Source organism: Polypterus senegalus, chromosome 5 (assembly GCF_016835505.1).
Source record: "Polypterus senegalus isolate Bchr_013 chromosome 5, ASM1683550v1, whole genome shotgun sequence".
Classification (NCBI taxonomy): domain Eukaryota; kingdom Metazoa; phylum Chordata; class Cladistia; order Polypteriformes; family Polypteridae; genus Polypterus; species Polypterus senegalus.
This window is the reverse complement of record NC_053158.1, coordinates 103,906,674-103,927,775: the sequence shown is the minus strand read 5'-3', so window position 1 is coordinate 103,927,775 and position 21,102 is coordinate 103,906,674. Positions and strand designations below refer to the sequence as shown.

The 21,102-nt window shown below is 40.4% G+C and overlaps 1 protein-coding gene across 7 annotated transcripts in view; it reads left to right on the top strand.

The window, feature by feature from the left end:
• Positions 1-21,102, top strand: part of LOC120529409 (myosin VIIA and Rab interacting protein) — a 544,611-nt gene that overhangs the window by 161,673 nt on the left and 361,836 nt on the right. For all 7 annotated transcript variants that reach the window (XM_039753183.1, XM_039753185.1, XM_039753187.1 and 4 more), the window contains one exon: positions 125-346. In XM_039753183.1, coding sequence (XP_039609117.1) covers positions 125-346 — 222 coding nt within the window. The remainder of the gene's footprint in view (positions 1-124; positions 347-21,102) is intronic.

The following is a 21,102-nucleotide window of genomic DNA, read 5'->3' as shown; positions in this document are numbered from 1 at the left end:
TGTCAAGTAATATTCTTAGAAAATATCATCTTTTATTTGTTCCTCTGTCTTCTACATTAGACTCTGATTATTATTGTTTATTTAAAGCATTGTTCTGAGGTTACTTTTTTTTTCTCCCCTTCAGTGAGATGAAACAGGCACTCGAAGAAGAAGGCAGCAAATGCTCAATCCTCTCCAAACAGACCAAGTTTAATGAGCGATGCTGCATTCGCTGCTGCACCCCATTCACATTTTTAATTAACACCAAACGACAGTGCTTGGACTGCAAATTCAATGTCTGCAAGAGCTGCAGCAGCTACAGCAAGAAGGAAAAGGCATGGATCTGCACAGTGTGCCAAAAAAGCAGGTTTGTGATTTGATAACATGGCATGTCCAGCAGCACCCTAACTTTGAGTGTTCATGGAGTTTCTTTGTTTTGAAGCATGGTTTTAAGAATCATGTTATGAAGTGTGCTATTTTGAAAGCTTATAGATGGATTAAGGGTGGTGTTCTACAATTTGCTCTTGCAAAATTAAAAGCCATACATCTGTTTTTTTTTTGTTTTTTCTTAAATATGTCAAGAGTTTTACAAAAAGCTAAAGTTGTGGTGGTGTTCTAGGAATTTGTATTCTCACTATCAGGCAGTTTTATAAACAGCAGTATCAGACATTGGTCCGGAGCATATCTAATTTTATTACTTGATTGAAATTTATATTTGTTTTTCATTATGGCCACTTGCTTGTAAATTTGTGATTTGTACAGTTCCCCAGTAGAGTTTGGGTTAGAGAGATCAAATGGAACGGTGGGTCAGATGGGTTTCCCTAATGAGCCTGCGATATTTACTTTTCCTTTCTTCCTCTCTGACAATTGCTTAATGTATATGAACAATAGTGTGTTTCTATCTTACACTTTATTTGATTTTATATTTGTTCCAAGCTTTTCTGTGGAAAGAGTATTATGCCAAAAACAAAATTAGCAATATTTGATATTAGTTGACATCTATACCAGCAAACTGTAAATACACCACAGGTTGGTTTGGAGTAATACAAGACTAACTGGCGCTTATGTCTTTTGGTTTGAAACTTTTCTCTACCAGTGTTATTACACACCAAAAGTATCTGGACCTCATTTACATTAAGTGAGACTAACCATTGTTTCCTATGTCGAGTTTTGCAGTATCCTAAGAAAAGAGGAAAAAGGGGGTCTCTTTTAAAACCAGTGCAAATAGGGGATCAGTGGGGTGTTTCATATTATTATGAAACTTTTATTTGAAATTGAAGGTAAACCAGAGACCTAAATAAAAAAGGTAAGCAACATTAATTCAACTATGGATATAATTGCTTACTTAGCACGGCAAGTATCCAACATATATAAAACTAACAGAAAATGACATGCCATTCCAATGCAAAAACATAACAGACCTCAGATTGTTTAAGTGCTTCTTTTGTTTATGTATTTTACTTTATAATGTCTCTCTCTATAATTTACTATTGTAAACTTTGGAGTGACTGTTGATAATTGTTTTAAATCAATGACTCAAGCAGACAGAGAGAGCATACATGCTCCATACAGAAATAGCCCTGGCTGGGATTTGATTCCATGTTTCTAGCAGCAGGGCTAACTATGACATCACTATGCAATGTTACAGTGAATTTGCTTTAATTATACTTAATTGATATAACTTACCAACGGTACATTTCTTACTGTTCTGACCAAGGCCTTTATATGGAGATTTTTTGGAGCACTAGAGTGGCAGTTTGGAAACACACTTTGACAAGCTTAATGACAGAGCAGTGGGTGTGGCAACCAGCTTTAACCAAACCATACAATATCTGTTGACTGCCATAGTTCACCACAGCATTTTTTGACATTAATGGTGTTGATATCCATGATGTACTGTCCAGCAACAGAATACAGTGTTCTACCAGAACATAAGATGATACAGTATTTTAGGTGTTTGATAAACTTTGATTGCGGAGCTTTAGTAGCTTTAACAGTTTATAAAGGGAAATGGTTAAATTAGGCAGGTGAGAGTGGTAGTTACATACATACATCAGAATTGTGCTGTGACTTTGAGTCCTAATAGAGTAACAATTTAAGTACACTTGTGGAACTTGGGAAGACTTAGTCATCAGAGATTTTTCTTTGCATTTTTAGTTCATTAAACTTTATTGGCTTGAATTGGATGCATGCAGTGATAACACTTTATTTTATTTAAGAGTCTCAGACTAGTAAAACTGATCTAACTTCAAGATGCAAATTTGGTCCTTGTCTTATGAGTAGAAGTAAAAGCAGTTTATCAATTTTCGTAATTTAGAAAACTACTACTTCACTGGCATTTAGGAGCGCTCAGGAGCTGTCAGAACTCATTAGGAGCTGGCGTGAGATAGCATTCAGGCAGAGATCAGCATGCAATTCTCAGGAAAGGCAGAAATGATGGAAATGCTAGTCAACAGTGAACTTGTGAAAAGAAATTGATTTGTCAGAGGTGGAACAATATTTGTAACAAATCTTGTATGTTGCATGATCATCCACATACGTGGATAAGCTGTGGGTTGTCAGCCAAAATAAACTTAATGTTAAAGAAAGCTGTGTTCATGCAACTTGTACATAAAGATCATTTCTCCCATGTGTGGATGAGCATGTATTGCAATCAGTATTATTGTATTAATACTTAGGTGATCATAGGTGCAAACCTTGTTGTTGTAACCATTACATTACTCTGAAGATAAGAAGGCAGGATGGGTGATTGGCAGTGAAATGTCACAGGTATGCTGATCTCTCCATTCCACAAACCCCAGGAACATTCCAATTATATTTTAAAAGCCCAGCAAGGCTCAAGAAGGCAGACAGAGGCTCCTGGGGCATTAGATTAGTAGAGCATCACAGAAGATAATGGGGCTATAATGGAAAGATGTATGGAACAGTGGAAAATGATCAGGACACTGATAAAGTAAACTTGTCTTGAGAAACTGTGCCGTGGCTAGCTTCAGTATAACTTTCACTTTGAGATGTTTCCCATTACTATAACAGTTGGAAGGTTTATCTTGAGCAGATTTGCAGGGAAAGATGGAGCCTATATTAGCAATCATATGACTCAAAGCATGACCTATCCCTAGATTATTCATTGTTAAATAAACATACCCAATTCGGGCTTTACTCCCATTTGATGTATGTATGTCTTTGTTTTTCAATCTTCATGAATGTTACACTGTTATTGTTTGTTGTGAAGTTTCAATGATTACTTGCAGCTTAGTGCAACAGCCTACCTTATGTATTTTTTTCTTCATCCTTGATGATGATGATTATTATCTTTGTGGTGACGCTGTAGCATTTGTAGTTTTCTAATACTAAGTATGATGATAATTTCAAAGGAAACTACATCACTTTGCAGCTTGAGCTACTGTAAAAATGTAATTTATTCTCAAAACTGAATTCTTACTCCTAACTGTAAATAAGAGTGTGATAATTCATAAATGTTTCTCATGTCCTACTCTGGGGGTGGAATACATTTTTATCCTAGTCTGACCTTTTGTGCAGTTCCTAGGAGTAATTCTCAGATGTGCTTGATAAATATGGGCACACATTTTCTTGTAGGATAACTTTTTAAATAAGTAAGCTCTACTGAGGCTAAACAAAGAAGGGGTTGGACAGGTCAGGTTTTCAATCTAACTAGGGCTATAAACCAGAAGGATAAGAGTATTGATTTTAAAGCAATAAAATTGGTTGCTGCTTAAGTTATTTATGGCACAGACAATTACTATAGTATAGCGGTGGGTAAACTGATAGAAATATGACTCATTCTAGCTGACCTGATGCTTGTCTTTGCTCCCACAAACAAAATGAAACATTGTACAACCAGAAGATGAAATAATTATCAAGAGCCAATGCTAGATTCTTGAATTAAAAGTCCTTCCTATCTCACACCAAGACCAACGGTTGAAATCAAAAATCAAAGATTCTATAAACGAGAAAATCAAACAAGAAAGCACACATCAGCAAGATTGATCAGTACGTTATCCAGTTTTGAATACTGGGAAGTGTATGGAGCTTACCTTTATATCCTTGGCCATTACCCTGCTGAAACACTAATGGAATGGAAGAACCAGGTGAGAGAGCATCACTGAGGCAGTACCTCCCCTGGGATGTTAGAGGGTAGCCTTGCATTAACCTCCAAACATGCCTGCAGTGTGACCTTGGACGTTACCCATAGCAATGGTATATAAACTGTTAAGCAACTTTTTAAAAAATACTGCACAAAAATGATGGCATCCATGAGAAAAAATGAAATGCAAAACCAGATCATGACATCTGAAACATAGGAGCTCGTTTACATCTATGAACTGTAAACCATTTTGCACAGGACTCTGCCTGCAGTAGATTCTTCTGTACCAGCTTCTACATGGAACGTAGCCTGATGAGATACTCTGGCACATTTAGTACTAAAGATGAGATGGAGGAAATCTCCAGTAGTGCTAGTTTGAAGCTGTAAAGACATTCAAATAGTGACATATTAGTCACCGAGTGATATATTTACTTCCTGGGTCAGTAATCTTTGTTTCTCACAAAAATAAATTGTAAATCAGGAGGGCAGCAGAATTTTTTCATCACATGTCTAAAATGACAAAGAATATTTGAGTCTGCCTACTTCCAAGCTCTTTAAAGATTAGTTTCTTAAATAGAATTTATTAATTGTACAAGTAATTAAGCAATTATTACACACTGCAAAGCGAAACATTCTTATTACAAAAATGGAAAAAAGTTTAATATTCTCCTGTTTCAAAGACCATAATTAAAAGAATTTCAGAAATGAAATTCATAAATCAATAATACAGAAAGAGCCAAAGTTAATAAAAATATAGAATTAAAGAATCTTAAAAGATGCATTTGTCTTTGGCATGTAACTGAAATGATGAGAAAATGGATATAACCCTAACTCCAAACATAAATGTATAATAAAATAGATAAACCTTTAACATTTCAGAAAATTCTGGATGCTCATAAATCTCTACATAAAGGGAAATCTCCTGGCCTGGAGTAGTATCCAGTTTAACTTAATAAATATGTGGAATGGGTGGCTCCGAGGCTAAGGATCTGGTATTCCGAAGGTTGCCGGTTCGAATCCCTGTCACTACCAAAAGAGATCCTACTTTGCTGGGCCCTTGAGCAAGGCCCTTAACCTTCAATTGCTCCAGGGGTGCTATACAATGGCCGACCCTGTGCAGAAGACTTGCCAAGAATAATATATTCCATTGTCATGAGAATTGTACATTGTACAAAAAACATTTTAATGTGTACACAAGTATTAATACAGGTTTGCATGGCCCATTAAAATGATAGTTTTCAAGGGGGTGGCACTAATGAAGAGAAGGAATCACATTGCATGACAGTTGCAGTCAAAATATAGAACCTTTTTATTGAACAAATTTTGCAAACAACTTAAGATAAAATTTTGACAACATATTTTCAACCATCCAAAGAGGCATTTAGATTTAGTAAAATATTCAGAGGTGCTTGTCAAAAGTTGTATTGCACTGAACATGTCTTAGAAAAGGAATAAATAATGAATATTTTTTGTAAATCAACTACACTTTCTGTTAATAACAATCTCTGTCTACTGACACGTTAAAGTGACTTTTTAAACAATTTTACCATCATTAAATGCATAATATTTAAACTAATAAATAATAATAAAATGAATAATAGTACAACTTCCAGTAATAATACTATTACTTCAAGACTTCAAGCCCAGGTGCATTATACAGTATTCACCAAATAAAACAAGTGCAAATTGGTGAGACATCTTTACCAACTGAACCATCATTAAGGCAAATTGCATTAATATGGACCTTGCTTCAAGCTAAGCTATATACATAAATAATAAAATTGCAACTTGCATTTATAATGTTATATGTGGTATAGCTCTGTGGAACCGTATTAGGGCCACAGTGAAGAAAAAAAAAAAACTATATTTCTACAATAAAGTTGACATGTTGACTTTATTCTTAACATTTCCACTTTAATCTTGACACTTATGTAGAGATTAAAGTTGACATTTCCACTTTATTCTCATAGTTTATTTTCTCATTAAAGTAGAATGTCATAAACTAAACTTCACCCTAAAATGAATGTTAAATTTACTAGATTTTCTCAAACCCCGTCATAAGTTAATGTAGAACACTAAATGCTTTGTGTTAAGTGTTTCCCGACCCAGTTGTTAATCACTATGTGCTTAAGCTGACTTCCTCTGCACTAAGAGGAGGCACCGGCAGCGATCACTGCACAGAATCCATTCACTTCATCATATTCCTGCTCTCTGAAAATTTTGAATGCTAAGATAAATACTTTATACTTTTTTCATGATGAAATGCATTAAAGCAGGTATTAAAAATGCATGGTAGTGAGGCGGTAGTGCTGCTCCCTCGCAGTAAGGGGTCCCCAGGTGTATGTTCACTGTAAACTTTATGGCAGGTGTGACGAGGCTTCAAAAAAAACTGGATGTATGAATGGGTATCGCACAGGTTTAACTTAAATACAGTGCATCCGGAAAGTATTCACAGCGCATCACTTTTTCCACATTTTATTTTACAGCCTTATTCCAAAATGGATTAAATTCATTTTTTCCTCAGAATTCTACACTCAACACCCCTTAATGACAATGTGAAAAAAGTTTACTTGAGATTTTTGCAAATTTATTAAAAATAAAAAAAAAATGAGAAAGCACATGTACATAAGTATTCACAGACGCTAGCCATGAAGCTCAAAATTGAGCTCAGGTGCATCCTGTTTCCCCTGATCATCCTTGAGATGTTTCTGCAGCTTAATTGGAGTCCACCTGTGGTAAATTCAGTTGATTGGGCATGATTTGGAAAGGCACACACCTGTCTATATAAGGTCCCACAGTTGACAGTTCATGTCAAAGCACAAACCAAGCGTGAAGTCAAAGGAATTGTCTGTATACCTCCGAGACAGGATTGTCTCGAGGCACAAATCTGGGGATGGTTACAAAAAAAATTCTGCTGCTTTGAAGGTCCTAATGAGAAAAGTGGCCTCCATCATCCGTAAGTGGAAGAAGTTCAAAACCACCAGGACTCTTCCTAGAGTTGGCCCTGTCATCTAAACTGAGCGATCGGGGGAGAAGTGCCTTAGTCAGAGAGGTGACCAAAAACCCGATGGTCACTCTGTCAGAGCTCCATAGGTCCCAAAATGGACCCAATATGCATCAAACTATTAAACTCTGTTTATTTAAATAATAAATTTAACTTAATAATTTTAAAATGTTAAAAGACACCACTGCCCAGTTCATCACGTTTTATTTACAATTGTCATAGAAGCTCATGATATCTAAAGAAACGTAAGGCAAGAACTTTAACAAAAATACTATTTTATTCAGGTGACGTAATGCTTTAATATTACTAACATGTACTAATCTCTTTCAAATATTTTAAGATAATGGTAACACCTATAAAAGCAATTCCCTGGATTGAGTCAAATTGTACCATGAACCAGATTAACTTTCTGAAGGGATGGAATGTAGCAGTCCAGCAGTGTGTAAAACTGAAAAGCTGCAGAATGGTGCTCGGCCTTGTATCAGAGGTCACAGTTTGCACTCATAATGCTGTTCTATCAGCTGCAGATTGAGGAATTTTGTAACCCAAAGTTCAGCTGGTTTGGTTTTAGGGTTGGTATTAAAGGCAAAGTCCACGAAGCTAAAGGAAAGAGACATGCAAGAATAAAATTTAGAAATGAATGCATTACAGATGTGAAATGTGTTCATTGTAATAAAACTAATTTGGGGTCATACTTTGTACAATGTGGTGCACATTTATGGTAGAAATTAGAAGTAATTGAAAACATAATGTTTTCTAGTAGACAACTATAATGGAAGGATTTTTCTAAAGAGAGGGGATCAAGAGCTGACATGCGGGCTCCCTCAGTCTACTGGTCTAGGATGATGGCTCTGGGTCTTTTGATGTATGTTACTGTATGTATGTATGTTACTGTAAGTATAAGTTTGTCTCTTTAAGCATATATATTTATTTCTATAACCCATTCATATGTATTTATATGTTATAATTGAATAAGTAAATTTTGTTTAAGTAACGGACCTCTTCTCTCTGATTCTTTGCCTACTTATGTTCTAATCCCTTGAACCATTTTCCCAAATCAAAACATTTTGGTGTAGTCGCTGCAGGATTTTGGGGAATCTGGTAAAATATTGAACTATTGAGTGAGGCAAAAGAAATCAGAGATGTCTAAGAAAAGGATAAAACCCTGGCACGGCTCCTTTACCTCTTCCCAGCTGGGAGGAAACAGTATGGGAAGACTGCGCTAGAGAATTGAGACATGGGTTTGATTAGCACAATATTGGCAAAGTTTAGGCCCCCCAACACCAGTGAATGTACTAGCCGCACTTAAGAAATGTCAAGTGTCTGCAAAGGAACCCATAACGGGCTTGCAGACGGGGTGGATTTGCTAACTGCAGTTAAGAATCTGGACGAAGAAGGAGATTAAGAAAATGCAAATGGACTTGGTGGGTGCGTTAGGCGGGCCTCGATGGCGAATCCCAGGTAGCTGTATTATTGCCGCGGTACAGCGGGCCGAGGAGATGACGGAAAAGGTAGCCTTATGCATAGCCAAGACGAATGCGAAAAAGATGTATAAAGAGAATGCCATATAGATTAAGCAACGATCGCTCAGTGTTAAAGTGTGTGGTGGCGCAGTGGTTAGCACTTATGCCATGATTCGAGTTTATTTGTGATTTATGTTGAAGCTTACATGTTGTTTGTTTTGAGTTAATATTCTCAATGACAGTTTAGTCTTTTGACGAGTGCCGTCTTGCTGTAGTATCGAACCGCGTGATTTCTTGATAGTTGGATTTGCCTAATTGTCGCAGGAATGGATCGCCACGGAAGCAATTCCTCGTTGTCGCTGAGTCATTTCGCCAATGGAGTCTCCTTGATCTAGAAACCAGCGCCGTTTCGAGCTGAGTAGAATCGTGTTAGAGTTAACATCCGCTAACGCCATGAGAGGCTGTTTTATATTGTAACAACCCGGCAGCAAGCGCTGGCGGAGTGACGCTCATGGGTAATTTATGTAAATAGTTTGCGGGGAAATTATGGGTAATTTATAAAAAGCTTATTGTATGTCGGAATTTACGTATTGTCATTTGTGTTGTAAATAATGGTGTGTTTGTATTTAATTGGTTGGGTGGGTTTGGGTTATCGCCGTCCGGGGTTATTTATTTTGTAAAAGTACCAATTTATTGAAATGTGTCTTCGTGCTTGACCTTGGCAATGGGCGCAATAATGTTGAGCTTTTGTTTCTGACTATCTTCTGTAATAAAAGATACAACAGGACAGAGCTGTTTATTTGCTAAGATGTTATCTAAGCAAACTACCGAGACACTCGGAGTCGGCGTGTATGGGGCACGAGTGTTCTCTTTCTTAAAGAGCTGGGTGCAGTTGCGTGCATGACGCTGGCAAGCCGCTAGCCGACAGCTTCGGAGAGGTGCACGGCAGAGTTCGGCTCGAAATCTTAAAAGACTCCTCCACGGGTCGCTACATTGGTGTCAGAAGTGGGAGACCAGGCTGTTAAGAAGACGCCGCCATGGAACAGAGTCTTGAAGAAATAGAGCGTGCCATCTCGGAAAATAGCGTTATGTTGGAGCGCCTGATCAGCAGAACTGCACGGAGAAAAGGACAAACTGGCCTGAGGGTGCCAGTATTCCCCGGACAGTGTTGCGATCTTCTAGGCACGGCCGAATGAACCTGTAGCTGCCGCAACGACACCCCAAATCACCAGTCGGCCGGTCCTCCCACACGGTCACCCGCTAAGCTGCCACGATACAGCGGGTTGACGCCCTGAGCCATACCTTGCACAAGTGGATCTGGCTGCTCTTCACAATGGTTGGAGCTGCGAGGAAGCTGCAACACACTTGGCCCTTGCCTTGGAGGGTCCCGCACTTCAGGTACTCATCGACCTGCCGCCTGAGGAGTGTCGTGATCTTCAGGCCCTCACCGATGCTCTCACCCGTCTTTGGACAGAGAACCTCAGCGGAACACAACAGGGAGGAGCTGACAAACCGACATCGGCGTGAAGGTGAGAGTGTGGGAGCATTTGCAGCTGACATCAGGGTCTATGTACGGAAAGGTTACCCTACTTTCTCGACAGCAGCAAGGGAAGAACTCAGTGTTCATGCTTTCCTGCGGGCCTTACACCAGAGCGTCTCCGTCAGCATGTCTGTCTGCTGTCGCCCAGACATTTGAGTGAGGCACTACGGGAGGCTGAACGGGCTGAAGAGGTACTACAGCTTGGGTCTCCGGCACGTCAATCATCACGCCCAAGCCGGCTAACGAGAGCAGTTGAGCGAGTGGTAGAAAGGGACCAACCTGAGGGTGTGGAGGTCAGTCGCGCCCAGCCATCATCATCCCTCCGCAATGACTGCCCTAAAGTGGGGCTGTGGGTTTTCAGGTGGACTGTACCTAGACTGCATTATAGACGGACGGCCATGCAGTGCCTTAGTGGACACGGGTCCACTATTTGTCTATTACAGAGAGGAGTGTTGCCGAAACAGCTGGTCCTCTTCCAAAAGACTGGACTCCTTCTAACATCGAACTGCGACGGTTACGGGTGAACGGACAAAAATGCCCGGAAAGAAACTATTGACTGTAGTAGTAGGGACGAGCCAGACCAGCCACGAATTCTGGCTCATGGACATTAAAGACAAATGCATAATTGGGTTAGACTTGCTGGCCCACTGGGGAGCATGTGTTGATGTGTCCAGGGCCATCCTCGCGTAGGTAATGAGACTGTGTCGCCCAATCGGGCTGGAATCATCCTGGAAGGGCTGTTAGCTTGGATTTGCCTGGACACCACGGCTCACCGGCTCCCGACCGGTGTTCGGAAGATGCAGGGACTGAAGAGACCCCCAGGAGAGTATTGCAGCTCAGACCAGTGCTCCCCAACGGTTTTCCTCACACGACCACCCATCCACTGAGACGGTTGCTGCTGTGGAGGAATTGGGCCATCGAAGTGGTGAACAGCTGAGCACGCCACAGCAGGAGCAACTCCAGAAAGTATTGAACGACTTTGTGGACATTTTGCGGCTCGAGAAGAGGACTGCACCAGAACCTCGTTAGTCAAACACCACATTGACACTGGCCACGCCGCCCCATTCGGTTGCGCCCCACAGATTGCCTCTTGCAAAACGCCAAGCTGCCAAGAATTGATTCGCGAGATGGTAACCAACGACATCATTGAGCCTTCTGACAGTCCTGGGCCGCACCCATGGTCATGGTGCGGAAGAAAACGGGGTTGGCGCCTTGTGTGGACTTTCGTAAATTAAATGCAGTCACTCGAAAAGACTCTTACCCATTGCCTCGCATCGATGATGCATTGGACTATGTGGCTGGATCCCGTTGGTTCAGCACTTTGGACTTGCGCAGTGGATATTGGCAGGTAGAACTGGCAGCAGAGGACCGACCCAAAACTGCATTCACCATCGGACAAGGGCTGTGGCAGTTTAAGGTAATGCCGTTTGGACTTTGTAATGCGCCGGCCACGCTTTGAAAGACTAATGGAGCGGGTCCTAAAGACATTCCCGAACCCGTTGTGTGGTCTATTTAGATGACCTGCTGATTCATGCCAGAGACTTTGACCAGGCGGTGCACAATTTAAGGGAGGTCCTGACCGCCATTCAGTAGCGCCGGGTTGCGGTTAAACCCTGAGAAATGCAATCTTCTCGCCCGACAGACTCAGTTTCTAGGGCACGTAATCAGCGAGTGGGGTGGCTACAGACCCGAAGGTGACTGCCGTGAGCAACTGGCCCCACCAGCCAATATCACTGAACTGCGGAGCTTTTTGGGTTTAGCCTCCTACTACCGAAGATTAGTAAAAAAACTTTGCGACCATTGCCAGCCCTTTGCACCGACTAACGAGTAAGGGCCAACAGTTTGGGTGGACGGAGGATTGCACAGCCGCCTTCCAACAGTTAAAGGCTGCCCTCGTCAGCCGGTCCTGGCGTACCCTGACCCCAACCAACCTTTTGTGGTGGACACTGACGCTAGCAATGTGGGGATTGGGGCCGTGCTCTCACAGAAGGGGAGGCTGGAGAAAGAGTGATAGCTTATTACAGCTGCAGCCTCAGTCGACGGAGAGGAATTACTGTGTCACTCGGCGGGAACTGTTGGCAGTGATCCTAGCGGCACGGCACTTTCGGCCCTACCTATTGGGCACTAGGTTCACACTGCGGACTGACCATGCTAGCCTCACCTGGATGTTGAATTTCAGGCAACCAGAGGGCCAGGTGGCAAGGTGGATGGAGATTCTACAAGAATATGACTTTGAGATACAGCACCGACCGGGACGGCAGCATGCCAACGCTGATGCCCTCTCCAGGCGTCCATGCCTCAGCAATGAATGTCGATATTGCGCCGACAGGAAGAAAGGGGGCTGGGGCCATCGTCCGCATCCGCAAGGATAGATGACACTGTTGGAGTAGGGGAGCCGTACACTATTGACCAATTGAGGCAGTTACAGGCGAACGATCAAGCACTAGAAAAGGTAAAGGGCTGGTTGGAGACACAAGAACGCCCCGACTGGCAAACCGTGTCGTCACAGGGGCCTGAACTCAAAATACTCCACTCTCAGTTGGGCAACTTGGAGTTGCACGATGGCGTAATCTACAGGCGGTGGCACGCACCCGGAGGAATTGACCGGCTACAACTACTGGTTCCCCAGGCTTTGCGCCGAGGTCCTCCGATGGGTCCACGGAGCGGCTGGATCCGGACATTACGGAACGCTAAGACAGTGCGTCGACTACGGCAGCGGTTTTATTGGCCCGGTGTCGGCAAGACGCAGAGCTACACGTCCACTGCTGTGACGTCTGCACTGCACAAAAGGACCTGGTCAACGCGTTCTCACGCGCCATTGCAACGATACCTGGTCGGGCACCCATGGAGAGAATTGGCGTGGACATACTGGGTCCTTTTCCTGTAACGGAAGCCGGAAATCGCTACACTTTGGGAGCAATGGACTACTTTACAAAATGGCCAGAGGCGTATGCAGTTCGGATCAGAGTGCCCCACAGCTGCCCAAAACTCGTGGATGAAATGTTCACTCGATTTGGAGTTCGGACGAGCTCCACAGCGATCAGGGCGGAACTTTGAGAGCCGTTTGTTCAGGAGGTGTGTCAGCGACTGGGGTGAAAAGACCCGACCACCCCTTCACCCACAAAGTGATGGATTGGTCGGCGATTTAATCGCACCCTGGCCACTCAACTGGCAATTCTGACCAGTCAACACCAGCGGGACTGGGACCAACATTTGCCTTTGGTCCTATGGGCATATCGGACAGCAGTGCAGGAGTCGAGCCAATGCACGCCAGCGGGGCTGATGTTTGGAAGGGAACTTCGCACGCCGGTGGATTTAGTGTTTGGCTCACCCCCTGAGCCTGAGATTATTGGTGGGCCCGAAATGGATTATTTTAGACGGCTAAAAGAGCGGCTGGACACCGTTCATCGACTGGCCAGGGAGGCCCTGGAGGGAGCTGGAGCACGCCAAAAACGGGCTTATGACTCGCGGGCTCATGGCCCGGCGCTGAAGCCAGGGGACAAAGTGTGGGTATTTTGCCCGCAACGGAAACGGGGATTGTCCCCAAAACTAGCCCACCATTGGCAAGGACCGGGAGAAATATTGGACAAAATATCGGAGGTAGTTTTCCGAGTCCGAATGCCTGGACGAGGCAGACGGGTGGTGCTGCACAAGGACCGTTTAGCACCATACCACCCACTGGCCCCAGAGCAACAACAACTCGAAAATATAAGCGGTTCTCCAACCTCCACCCCCGGCACCGAGTCAGACAGTGACAGGACTGAGCCCGACACCAGTGATGGCACCTCCGGCAGGACAAAGCGTCCGTCGGCGGCCAGGACATTTACGTGATTTTATCTGTGATGAGTAGGGTTGTGGGGACACTAACCCTCTTAGGAGGGGGCTGTGTAACAACCCGGCAGCAAGCGCTGGCGGTGACGCCTCATGGGTAATTTATGTAAATAGTTTTGGGGAAATTATGGGTAATTTATAAAAAGCTTATTGTATGTCGAATTTACGTATTGTCATTTGTGTTGTAAATAATGGTGTGTTTGTATTTAATTGGTTGGGTGGGTTTGGGCATCGCCGTCCGGGGTTATTTATTTTGTAAAAGTACCAATTTATTGAAATGTGTCTCGTGCTTGACCTTGGCAATGGCAGCAATAATGTTGAGCTTTTGTTTCTGACTATCTTCTGTAATAAAAAGATACAACAGGACAGAGCTGTTTATTTGCTAAGATGTTATCTAAGCAAACTACCGAGACACTCGGAGTCGTGCGGTGTATGGGGCACGAGTGTTCTCTTTCTTAAAGAGCTGGGTGCAGTTGCGTGCATGACGCTGGCAAGCCGCTAGCCGACAGCTTCGGAGAGGTGCACGGCAGAGTTCGCTCGAAATCTTAAAAGACTCCTCCACGGTCGCTACAATATTATAGTCTGATAAGTAAAACAACCTTCAGAAAAATGTAGGAGGATAGCACCAAAAAGAAAAATTAAGCGATAGGAAAATGTTTGAGTATATAGATTTGTGTGCAAATATGTATATATCTGTACTTATATTTGTGGGGAAAGAATAACAAGCATTGAGAAGAATATAATGCGCGAAAAAGAAAAAGTGCACTTCAAAGGTACCTGGCCGCTAATGTCTGTGTATGTGAATATGTCTGCGCTGAACTTATTCAATGTGTGTGCCTGCATATTATGTGTATGCCTGAGCATTAATTGTTCTCTGTGTGTGTGTGTAAATATGTTTGTGCTAAAAATGTGTGAGCGTGCCTGTTATTTGTTCCGTGGGTGCGTGCGTGTGTTTGGGAGTAAGAAAGCAAAAACATGGAGACTTCTGGGTAATGTAGTTCAATTATGATTTGCTGATGCTGCCGTGTGCATATAAACTTCCAGAGCTCTGAGTAAATATGGGTTAAAATAAATGTGAGTATGAGTAACATTTGATAAAATGAAAAATGCATTCACTTTTAATAATAAGTGATAATAAGTGACAAAACTGAGGTAAAGTTGAATGTGTTAAAACAATAGTTTGGGTGATTTTGTGTATGTTATATAGTGTATTAAAGGGATCCCTATGTGTGTATGTTAAATAAGTTTCAGTGTGTTTAAAAGTATGTGTAAAATATGTGGTGTTGTTTGCAAGAATTAAATAATTGATATTATGTGTAGGAATGTGAATGTAAATGTTGGAATTAAAAGAGCTCTTAATTCTAAATTAGAAAAGATATGAACAGGTGGTGTAAAAGGTCTCCAGATTAAGCATATTATATGAGCACCCCTTTTATTTGAGTACTGGCCAGACTCTGATAAAAGGGAGGATTTGAATTAAAATGAGTAAATTTCGATTGAAGGAGACATTCTTTTAGCAAAATGAAGCTGGTTATTGGTAACACTCCTTTCAAAGCCCATGTTGATTAGTGCTGCTTAGAAAACAAAATTTGTATATTGAGAGGCAGAGTACAAGGAAAGCTGCTATAATGTGAGGGTTACTTGTATGTGGTAATGAAGGAAAGTGTAAATGACAATATGGTGTGCATTTGTTTAGTGATGGTCAAATGCAACAATTGGTATGAAAAATGGCATGTGGCAGTATAAAAACAGCCAATGCCAAACTGTAAGTGAAAGAAATGGAATAAGGAGGGCTAACTAAGAGAAAAACAGACTGTGCTCTTTGGAGTCAACATTCTGAAAGACGTGTAATAAAACATCTGGAAGATAACAATGAAAGAATGTGCAAGATCAACTGTCTTTGACAGAAGGTTATGGGGAAAGGAAAATCAGTGTATATAACTGAAGTAGATTTTTATTTAAATAAGAAGTATTTTCTTAGTTTGAGATTCTGGGAAAAATTTACCTGATAAAGAAGTGGGTTCTTCATTCTAAATATGGGTGGAAATGTGCAAAATTCTTAGAGGGTCTTATAGTAAATAAATAAAGGCACATTGTGCATTATAGGGCATTCTAATATATTGATTTCTTTCCTCATTTCATTTCTGTGTAATATTGACATGTTTGTGTGAAATACAGTGGAATACTGGGATCACAACAAAACTAATGGAAGGTTCACTTTTATATTTTTGATGCATTAATGAAATATTGAATAAGACATTTTATTAAGATCCAAATGTAATGTGGTATTTTAATAATTAGTAATAAAAAGAAAGAAATATTACTTAGGATACATGTATAGAAACTTTAAAAATTAACACCTTGTGCAAAAAGAAAAATGTTTTTAGGACTTTTGCATAATTGGACCAATTTTTGTAATGATTTATTATTGAGTACTTTTCCTTTTGTAATACATTGATTGACTTTATTTTAATAATGACTTGGGACATGTTTTTTAATTGAGTGGAAATTGCAACCGCAGCCAAACTGGAAACAGCTATAAAGGAGGACTTGAACTTTGTGCTTATCAATTTAAACTTTTACTCTGACTGTTTAAAGACAAATTGACTTAGACAAGCACAGACTGGATTGAACTGACTGTTTGTTTCACTGCTAGCAATATTTTTAATAGGGGTACCCCCAACGAAACAGATCTGACATCTTATGACATATTGTTTTTTGGATCCATAAGTAGCTACCGATGAAGAATTAATAGGCTGACTATTTAAATGAGTGTTTTTAAGTCTTTACGTCTGCAGGTGAAAGCTGTTTTTTTCCTAGTGCATCGTAGATGACAGCATTTGAAGATGAACCAGAGATTGGGCTGTGATAAAGGTCTGCAGATAAACTAATTATCTGACTCCAAGGAGAACCCAGCCATACCAAAGATGGAATCAAGTCATGAATCAGGCCATCGATTAGCTGACTACTGGACAACGCACCTTGATTCCAGTTCCAGGCATCATGGATACCTCCTGCCAAGAGCTTAATTATGCTGGTGATGTTTGAGCCCAAAAGATCATCGTAGATTCCGAACCATAGATGACATCTGCCTACTTGGGTCCTTTTTGCTTGGGATGTTGGACCCCAACACCTGCTTTGGTCCTTATTAGAGAGGAAAATCTGTCATACTTTTACTCTGCAGGGCTCAATGTTCTTGCTGGAGCCTGCTTTGACTGTCCACTTGTTTGACAAATGGCAACATCTTTTGGGTTAAAAGTATTTGAACTGTGAAGTATGAAGGATATAAAAGGGAAAGCTAATTATTTGTAAACAAAGCAGAATATAGGGATTCCTAAATAATATGTATTTAATGAATGTTTGTATTAATGGGAATACTAGATAATTTGTATTTTAAGATAAATGTTTTGATATGCCCTCTGATATTTTGTATGAGATAATAAGTCACCTTTAAGGACCAATGATTTGGTTATTTGTAAAGTTAATCAGAATTGAATCTAATCTAACATAAGGGATCTATTAGAGATTGTTAAGTGATTGTCATTGAAGGGACAATGCACTATTACTAGTCAGGGTCAGTCCAGTTTAGATATTCTAGGTTATTGATTGTAGTGTTATAGCAAATAATGTAGAGCTTTACATTTAGGTACATTTAATTAATTGAAAAGAAAAATAGTAAGCATATGGATGACACAAATGACTACTATTTTGGGGATAGGGGACACATACTATAGGTCAGAACATTCATAGCTTTTAGAAGAGGATAAAACAGTTTAGGCTAGCATGTTGATGGTGATACAGGTCAAATGGTTAACATCATGGCTCGATGAGTATGGAAATCAGTGAAATGAAGTAATAATTTGGCCCATAGGAGATGGAGTGTCTTATACATACAGTGGTGAGTATGTGGTCTGTGAATTAAAAGCCCAGATGAAGTTTGAAGATCTCTGAAGATATGAATCCTTAATAAGAAGCTTAGGTATAACCCTTGAAATTGAAATGAATGTGACCTCAAAAATGACCCAGTGATTTGCATTTTGGAAGTAGTGCTGACATCTTCCGAAGGGAGGATTGACACCTACTGTCCACAAAATGGCTGCATCAATGTGATAAAGGTGGCTTAAGATTGAGACCACAGCTGGGTGTATATCTGGGCAATTTTATAAATGAGTGTGTTAAGATGTGAGCATGGTGAGGTGTGTAAGGAGTTTATCTCTGATTATCATTGTGCACAGCGGTGACAACCTAAAACTGAGAACTTTTGAGTTATTTAAGATAAATATTTATGCCATCTGTATCATCACCAATAATATTAATCAGTATTAGCTTTATTTGAACCTGGGTATCATGGGGGTTCATGTTAGTGAAGCAGAAATTACTCTCTTAATAGTATGTTGTTGCTTATTACTAGTTTCCTAATTAGTTATTACTAGAGTTGCTGTCAAACAGGTGTGCACCCAATTTCTTGAACCATGGACACCTTCAGTTAAAGATTCTTATTCTTTTCTTGATGACAATGTGGATGATGAAATACCAAATCAGAAGAAACTCCTTGGGTGAAGTGCTAGTAACCGCTCCCCAGGGAGGTGACCCTCTACGGTGCGCAAAGTACCTGGGTTGAAGAAAAATTGTAATTTCACTGGAAAAATATTTCTCCAAACGAAGAAAAAGCATTTATTATGGATAATTGTTTTATTATTATTGCTTTAATGACTATATTTAACTGTTATGTATTTTGTGCTTTACGAAAAATTGCAATCAGAACAAGAAGGGCAAGAGTGCTGGGTTTGCGCTAAGCGAGGGGCCGAATGTAATGGAAGGATTTTTCTAAAGAGAGGGGATCAAGAGAGCAGATGGGTGTTGGTCGCTCAGCCGAAACCCAGCTGCATTACTAATGTTTTGGGAGAAACAGCCGGAATGTTCTAAAGATACAGCCATGGCTATGTAAGGAGTTGTTTTTCACTTCGAGAAGCTTTTTTCACATGTAAGCATATTACTGTGTCTTCTGGTATCAAGCACTAGTCTCAAGGCCGAGTAGAAGAAAACATAGCGCCGTGTCCGTGGAAGGAGGGGGTGTGAGAAACTGATCACTTCTGCATACACTGCTTCCACGTAGGCCGCTTTTGGGCAAGGACACCTAATTAGTATATAAGGGAAGGTTCCGCCCTCAGTTTCTTTGGATGCTCAACCGTGGGGAAAGGCGCAACCGCCCGGTCTTATCTGATAAAAGGCACACGGGGTTGATCCTCTGACGAGACTGACATGCGGGCTCCCTCAGTCTACTGGTCTAGGATGATGGCTCTGGGTCTTTTGATGTATGTTACTGTATGTATGTATGTTACTGTAAGTATAAGTTTGTCTCTTTAAGCATATATATTTATTTCTATAACCCATTCATATGTATTTATATGTTATAATTGAATAAGTAAATTTTATTTAAGTAACGGACCTCTTCTCTCTGATTCTTTGCCTACTTGTGTTCTAATCCCTTGAACCATTTTCCCAAATCAAAACAACAACTAAGAAGGTGAGAAACTACTGGAAGGAAAAAAAGCTACAATTACATGTGGGGATTATGAACATAGAGCAACAATTGAATCTGAAATTAGAAATTCCAAAAAGGTAACTTAGTGAAATACAAAATAATTGCTTAAGATTAATATTTTTTTATTGGTTAAGAAGGAAGTAAATGCAATTAATTCAGATTTATCTGAAGTTTGCACCTTTGAATAAGTCAGTAACATGCTAGAGGAAATATAAATGAACAAAGTAAACAATTTATAAGCACAGGCGTAGTACTGCTAGAATTAATAAGAATAAAGAAAATGAATCATCATTGCCTGGTCACAGTAATTTTATTTTTAAAGGAGTTACTAAATGTATATAACATCTATTTCTCAGAACTTTACTGGGAAAATTTAATACTAGAAACTAATATTTTTCAATTATATGTGAGAGGCTAAATTAATTCACTTAACTTTATAGTGCAGGTTAATTTATTGGAACAATTAAAAATGAAAAGTTAGAAAATCTGCTATCCACTTGAGACGTCTCAGTGGACAGTGAAGATACTTTTAAGTGTTTCTGTAAAATTCTGAAGCTTCAGCATGAAAAAACATATTTCACTTACAACAGATACAGGGTTGGCCCAAGCCTTTATGGGGCCCTAAGCAGAACTAGAGTTTTGGGCCTCTTACCACCTGGGCACTGCCAAAACTACAATTGTTGATGCTTACTCATTTACACATCTACTACAAATTTAACACACCAATTATTGTTTGTATTTGTTGTTGTTGTTGTTGCTTACATTTATACCAATGTCAGCCTGGCAATGTTTTCACCATTCTGTATTCAAAGAGATACAGTAGAGTACAGTACAGTGATAAGTTGTATACTGAATGTGGAGGGTTGGAATGTAACCAAATAAACCAGTAGGCCTTGCGTTTACTGTAAACATGTCAAACACTTTAATTGCTTTTTGTTAAATTTTCAACATGTAAAAGTGCAGAACTATCAACTTCAGATTAAATAATATTTTAAAAATAAAAAATACAACCCCAAAAAAATTATTAAATAATAACATGAAATGAAAAGATGAACTTGTAACAAAGTACAGCGACGACAGCTTCCACCTGCAGCTATAGATTCTTCAGTACGCAAGCGACTCTCCATGCTAGTGTTTAGATCTAGACGGTGTATGTGCCCCCCAAAAAAGTCTAACTGCATTCTCGTACCATTGCTTGCATACTAAAGTGTCGGCAGGCACTTTTTGTGATATTACACGTATTTTTTGAGCATGCCCTCTGCCGTCTACTTGTGACTTTATGCTTTAGGAAGTAAGTAAATAACTCAAGGTAAATAACATTCGATCTGGCTTTTATGTAAGTAACATTTAAATGTTAATGTTTTGGGCACATGCACCATCCTTACATACATCGTCCTTTGTATGTAAGCCAGATCGAATGTTATTTAAATACCTTTATTTATTTACTTACTTCCTACAACGTAAAGTCACAAGTAGAGTGCAGAGCTTCCCATGTACATATACAAAGTACAGCGATGGCAAAAGTGTATTCTTGCTCCGATGTAGAACCGTCGTCATGATCTGAGTTCACCTCTGTTATAGCGCGTCCTTATGTGAAAACAGTGTCAAATGCGAGGGGGTGGGATCGTGAACATG